The sequence below is a fragment of the Penaeus monodon genome, chromosome 7 (genome assembly GCF_015228065.2).
Source record: "Penaeus monodon isolate SGIC_2016 chromosome 7, NSTDA_Pmon_1, whole genome shotgun sequence".
NCBI classification, from domain to species: Eukaryota; Metazoa; Arthropoda; class Malacostraca; order Decapoda; family Penaeidae; genus Penaeus; species Penaeus monodon.
This window is the reverse complement of record NC_051392.1, coordinates 55,370,570-55,377,789: the sequence shown is the minus strand read 5'-3', so window position 1 is coordinate 55,377,789 and position 7,220 is coordinate 55,370,570. Positions and strand designations below refer to the sequence as shown.

General features: G+C 30.8%; 1 protein-coding gene across 1 annotated transcript in view; it reads left to right on the top strand.

The window, feature by feature from the left end:
* Positions 1 to 3,849, top strand: part of LOC119575475 (GRIP and coiled-coil domain-containing protein 2-like) — a 102,901-nt gene extending 99,052 nt beyond the window's left edge. The window contains exons 11-15 of the mRNA XM_037923120.1: positions 1,925 to 2,168; positions 2,355 to 2,425; positions 2,678 to 2,818; positions 3,090 to 3,210; positions 3,747 to 3,849. Of these exons, the coding sequence (XP_037779048.1) occupies positions 1,925 to 2,168; positions 2,355 to 2,425; positions 2,678 to 2,818; positions 3,090 to 3,210; positions 3,747 to 3,820 (651 nt within the window). The 3' untranslated portion in view covers positions 3,821 to 3,849. The remainder of the gene's footprint in view (positions 1 to 1,924; positions 2,169 to 2,354; positions 2,426 to 2,677; positions 2,819 to 3,089; positions 3,211 to 3,746) is intronic.
* The last annotated feature ends 3,371 nt before the right edge of the window (positions 3,850 to 7,220 follow it).

Genomic DNA, 7,220 nt, shown 5'->3' with positions numbered 1-7,220 from the left:
ATATATAATATTACTATAATATACATATATATATACATATTACTATATACATATTACATATACATATACATTACATAACATACACATACACATATACAAACATACAACACATACATACACCTAACTAATCAACTAACCACTATTCACATAAAACATATATATATATTATTATATATTATATAATTATAATATATATAATACTATACATATACATACATCACATACTACATACATACATATACATAACATATACATACATACATACACATACATAACATAATACATAATATATTAATATAATGAATACATACAAGATAATTAATAATTATAATAATAATACACAATAAACTAAAAACACTATAATACATATCATACATAAATAATATCATATATATATATCATATATATAATATAATAATATTACATATATATATATATAACATAAATAATAACTACACATATACATAATATTACATACATCTACATCAAACACATCAACAATGCACATACACACTACACAACACATACACGTAACACACACAATCATCAACTATATATATATTTAATATACTGTTATACTATAATTATATAATTATAAACACATACATACATACATACATACTACATACATACATATGTATATATATATCTATATATATATATATATTATTATATATTATATATGTATTTATTATATATATATTATATATATATATTATATAATTTATATTATATATTTATGTATGTATATATATGTATAGTATATATATATCTATATATAACAATTATGTATATATATATTGTATATATATATGTATATATATATGTATATATATGATATATATATATATATATATATATATATATATTTTTTATATATATATATATATATATATATATATTATATATGTTTTTATGTATGTATGTATTTATGTATGTATGTATTTATGTATTTATATATGTAGGTATTTATATATGTTTATATATGCACAGTCCCAATACTTGTACATGATTTTGTACATATTCATACATTATTTCATATTTTGCCAATAACTATACACTGTATTGTAGCCAGTAGTCCCTCATCTTTATGATTTTATAATTTGGTAAATGCAGGAGAGGTTTTACTGCTGTGGAGGGTGGGTGTTGGATAATGGCAACACTGCTAACAGAAGCAGCAGTGCATGTTTTCCCATGCTGCCCCAGGCAAAGGAGCAGTGGTCAGTCAGAATCAGGCCACCTGCATGCATGGATTTCTTGTGTCCCTTTTTTGACAGCAAGCCAGCTGTTTGCCTTACTCTCACCCTGATAGCACCCTAACAATGACCACTGTTACAAATGGAATTAAACCAGATTATTATCATCATTATTAACACACGCATGCACGCACTTACTCACTCACTCACTCACTCACTCACTCACTCACTCACTCACTCACTCACTCACTCACTCACTCACACTCACTCACTCACTCACTCACTCACTCACTCACAAAGATTCATACCACACAGCACAGGGGAGAGTAAAAGACCTGTATGATCTGTAGGTTGAGGTTAAGGCTGGATTTTGGGTAAATTGCCGGGGGGGGTGGACACAACTAACTTGAACGGGGTTATGAAGGAAGGTGTAGTCACTGGTGACCAATTAATGACGAAAATGACGAAATAAATAATGTCTCCACAACTTTCGGGGTGAAGTTAGTTCCAAGGGGGGTGAGAGTGCACTCCTGCACTTCCCTGGTAAATCTGGGTTGAGGCTAGGCCCACATTGTTATTATTACGATATTAGTATCTATTATATTTGGTCATTTTTAGCAAGACAAGTGATGTCTTGTGTACTTCCCTTGATAATATCCACACACTTTATTATATCAAAATATGGTATCTCGACACTTTTCCACTCATACTCTTTTTTTTCCTTCCAGACTGTGCATCACGAGTACCTGCAAGTAGCGAATAAGGTGGTCAATAAAATTGACAAGAATATCAATGAGTTGTTAGAAAGAATCTTCCCTGGTGATATAGCATTGATACTAGATGGTGGGTCTCACCAAAGTGGCTCAGATAGTGGAGGAAACACCAGCCATCAACAGGACAGCTGGGAAAGCCTTGTGGAAAAGGTGGAACGCCTTGTCAATGCGAGAACTACACTGGTTGAGACTACGAATGGTGAGCAGCAAGACTTGCGTTTTGCGTTGCTTGGGAGAGTGTAAACTATTTCTCTTGGTCTTTGGTTTTCTTTTTTATGGGTTTTGCTAAAGAGCATGATGAGTTGTATCTTCAAGTGACTTTTTATTATGCTTATTTTTTTAAGTACTGCATTCTGCATTTATTTCATGATCTATTTTATTCCAGAATTTGAAGTAAAGCTAAAGGAATCCTGGACATTGGAGCTATCATCAGTTGCCCAAGAATTAGAGAAGGTGGTATGTATTTCAAGAGGTCTCTTCCTCTTTTTTTTTTTTCTCAAGATTATATTTGCATATAGTTCTACATTTGTATTTATTTAATTCCATTGTCTTCTCATCTAAAAGGATGAATCTTTTGTATATATAATTCACCAATACTAGATTCCAGAAAATACTATTCGTAGTTACACTGCTCTGTTCCATGGTACATTAGTCTAGAAGATCATCCTTGCATATATATTGATATACATTCATCATTACTTTCTTCAGGTGAAGAGTGTTGCCACAGAGGAAGTAGGAGAGACCACACAGGCTTCATCCACAGCTGAAGAGAGAGGAGTAGATGACCAGTTTGTGGAAGAGTTCATGGAAATTACAAAGCGCCAGTTCGAAGGGGATCAAGCAGAAAAGGTAACTTTGTATGAACTTTGGTTTTTTATGAGGTTCTATTTACATCTTTAGATCAGTTTTTGTGGAGAGGAAAGATCACTTAATTTCTTGAATTAATAATATAGAGGTCTGACTATATGATATTTGTTTTTTTAGAAATTGGCGATGCAGTTTTAATTGTAATTTGTATACTGCTGTGTAGTCTTTCAAATTCAGCAACATCCTAGTTTCTGATATAAGAACTAACTAATTTCCCAGTTTTGATGATATAATACCTTGTCAACATTTTCAGCTCCAGCTTTTGGAGAACCAGAAGATGATGATACATAAGATTCTAGAAGATGACAAGACAAAGTTGCATAATCTTTGCATTACACACATTAGCAATTTGAGTAATGTTGCCTCTGTGCCAGGTATGTTGAAACATTTTGGTATTTTTTGTTCACAGACTTTATGTCAGACTGAGCTGATTATTATTTTTTTTTATTTATTGTAGATTAATGGAAATATCAGTATTTGTCAGCATATCTAAGGAGTATATTTTTATATTTCTATGGAAAGAAAGAACTTGACAGCATTCCTTTTTATTAGAAAATATGAGGTCATTGTGTTGTAATGCACTTTTTTCTGCTCTTTTGCTGCAAGTAAACTATTACAAAAATGAAGATAAAGATATATAAGGAATTCTTTAGGCAAGAGGAGCCCCATTAGTCCTAAAATCTCTGCTGAAGTCTGTCAAACTGATATAGCACAGTCATTTGTTATTTGCTAGAGTTTTTAAACAAATATTCCATGGTTATAGATAATGAAAATTTATGATAGTGCATTTAAACCTTTATGACTGGGTTCCTTTATTAGGTATTTTATAATACAAAAAGTAATTTCAGAGCTGCCAAGATAATTTAAAATTTATATATATGTATGTATAATATATTTATTTTTTCAACAGATGCTATACAGCTAGTCAATACCCTGGTGAATTCCTTAGAAAAAAACTCTCTCGGAGGAGGTGTTGTGGGTTGAGCAGCAGTACAAGAGCTCCTGGAACAATACCTTATGAGCAGAAACTCGTCAGACAGACCTACTTCCAAACCCTGACAGAACTGAAACTCAGGCTGGATACTTTGCTGGTTGAGAGTAGTAGACAGGTAGGGTCATCAGTAATGTTGGTAAAGGAAAAATTATCGACTTGTAGGTTTTTTTAGTAACCTAAAGATTTTGCCAAGTTCCTTTGATGAATTTGCTGTAGTGATACTGGATGCCTTGTCAATCAAAAGCAGTAATGGGAAGTTTTAGAAGTTTTTGAGTGGTTGAAAATAGCACACAGGTATAGGTTTCAGTTATTGCTGTATAAAGAAAATGATTGATTCTCATTGAAATGTTTTTTAAGAACCTTTGAAACTCATAAAAGAACTCTTTGTTGGAAACCTTGCTGACCAGTAGCTGTGATAGAGAGCAATGGTATTCATAAAAAGATTTATATATATGGCATGTAGAGTCTCATACAAGAAAGTTGTAAAGATTTTTATGATTGTAGTATAAAGAGCTAGACATTTTGCAAAATGAAAACAGTTCACATGCAAGGGCTTATGATAATATGAAAAGAAAAAAAATAATGGGGTGTACATTGTTATACAATAAAGGTTTGAAATCACTACTAAAATTCTGTAGAAAAAAAAAAAGCTTTAAAACAAAATTTTTATTAGGGCTTTCAGTGATATTCATAAATAAACATGATTTTCTTGTAAATTCCCATCAGCATGTTGTCTGAGATTTTTCTTGAGCCATCAGGCACATCAGATTTCACTGACCCTTTTCTTGTTGTATTTGGGTAACTGCTCTTTCTTAGGTGGCAAAGCAGTCGTACTAGAAAGGAAGTTGCTTTCTATATTGTTAAATGTGATGGTGATACATGTGATAGGTTGTAGAATTAGATTTTTTTATTATTGTTATTATTATTATTGTTATTATTATTATTATTATTATTATTATTATTATTATTATTATTATTATTATTATTATTATTATTATTATTATTATTATTATTATTATTATTATTATTAATTTTATTATTATTGATGCAGCTGTTAGTAGACAGATTTTTATTGTGCTAAGGCTAATGCATCACATACTGTTTATATGTGATGCATAGATTGTATGGATTACTCAAAACCAATTTGCCTTCATCTTCAATCTATAGAGGGAGGTTGGACCCTCTGACGAGTCATCCCTTGGTGCTGAAATGGTGAAGATGAAGGAAGAACATGCTGCAGAAGTAGCCCACCTTGAAAACCAACTGGCGGCACGAGAAAAACGAAGCTCTTGGTGAGGGTCTCTTGTTATTATTGCATCAGATACATTAATTCGATTTGGAGAAAGGATGCTGTAACCAGCTGTTCTTCACAGTGTGTTTTTATGCATATTCTGTTTTGTGAGTGATGTATGTAATACATAATACACTTGACGTGGTTTTGGGTTTTTGTGATTAGTTGATTTTTATTGGCTTGAGAGCTTTTGACTTAGATTTGTTTGGTTTTTTTTTTCTCTTCCTGCTTTTCTTTCTTCCTTTCTTCTTTTCTTTCTTCCCTCTTTTTCTTTTTTCCTCCCTTTCTTCTCTTTTTCAAAATTTTTTTCCCTTCTTTTCTTTCCCTTTTCTCTTTTCCCCCCTTTTTTCCCCTTTTTTCCTTCCCTTCCCCCCCTTTTTTTTTCCCTTTTTCCCTTTTTTTTTCTTTTCTTCTTTTCTTCCTCTCTTCTTCTTTCTTTTTTTTTTTTTCTTTTTTTTTATTTTTTTTTTTAAATTTTATTTGGGATGTTTTATTAAAAATAATTTTTTTTAATTTTTAATAAAATTAAAAAAATTACAAAAAATTAAAAATTAAAAACCCAAACATTAAGCAACAAATTTCCCCCCCCAACAATTACCCCCAAAATTAACCCAAAACAATTCCCACCAATCAAAAATTACCCCCCAACATTCCCCCTTTAAAAAACAAAAACCCAGTTTTTACCCACCTTAAAACCAAACACAACAAAACCCTTTAACCAAAAAATTCACAAACAAAAAATTTAAAAGACAACACATTCCCCACATTTTTACCCCAACTTTTTAAAAAACTTTAACCAAAACCCAATTTACCCAAAATTTGGAAAAATTACAAAAAAATTGGCCCACACAAAATTCAAACCACAAATTACAAAAAAAACCTTAACAACCCATTTAAACCCAAAAGTAAATAAAAAAGTAAAAACAACTTAACCAAACAGTACCAACCACAGACAAAAAACAAAAAACAAACAACACCCCAAACCAATTACAACAAAACCCAATTAACAAGCACATTAAAAATTTTTAAAACTTCACCACAACATTAAAAACAAATTACAACCTTAAAACATTCAAACACAAACTTTCCCCATTAGACATTACAATCTTTTAAAAAAACCCAAAAAACCCAAAAAACAAATTTTAAACATAACCCCCCACTTTAAACAAAACTAAAAAATTAAAAAAACACCAAAACAAACACTCCTAACAAATTTTATCCTCCCCAAATACACATAAACTAACAAATACAACTAGCCCCCCAACCCAAACAACCCAAAATAACCCAAAAAACCCCCACACAACCCAATCTACACAATAAAAATAAATAAAAACAAAAATTATTATAATTAAATTCAACAAAATATCAAGTCTTTCTGGTCTTTGAAAGCATCATTGTTTGAATAATAGAAAATAAGGGAAAAATTTGGTTTAAGATTAGGTAAAAGGAAAAGATTGGGAAAATTTCTAATTTTTTAGTGGATGATAAATGAACAGTCTTCTATGATATACTCTGAGGAAATTTCAGATCAAAAAATTGAAAAATATTATTTTATATGCAAGACTTTATATTTTGTTTGTTTTTGAAAATTTTGTTTTTTTCCATGGTAGAGTATTTAAATAAACAGTAGTATTAGTGCATTTAGCCTGTGAAAATTCTATTCAGAATCTTACCTAGTAGAGCATGACCCCCATTAGCATGTTACAGTAGAGGAAGGTTCATTATGTAAGGAGTGGCATAATTTGATGCCCTTTAAAGGTGTTCTATATATTTTTTAGAATTCATATATCATGCTGGTATTCTTGTTGTAATGTCTTAGAAAGCTATCAAGTTGATGTAGAAAGAACAGGCCAGTGAGAACCCAGAGGAACTAATTCTTGGCGAGAAATGTGTATCTCCTGCAACTGAATTACTAAACTGAAACTAACAAATAGCAAGCTTTGGTTTGAGACCGGGGTGAAGGGTGTTGAAAAAACTGCTTTTTGTAGTATAGTTACTCTGGTTCTAAAGTTTCCTGTTTTTACATGATTGTGGTCATATCTGGCACCACATATGAAGCCACGGGATGAAATCTACAACAATAATTCATTATAATTGAA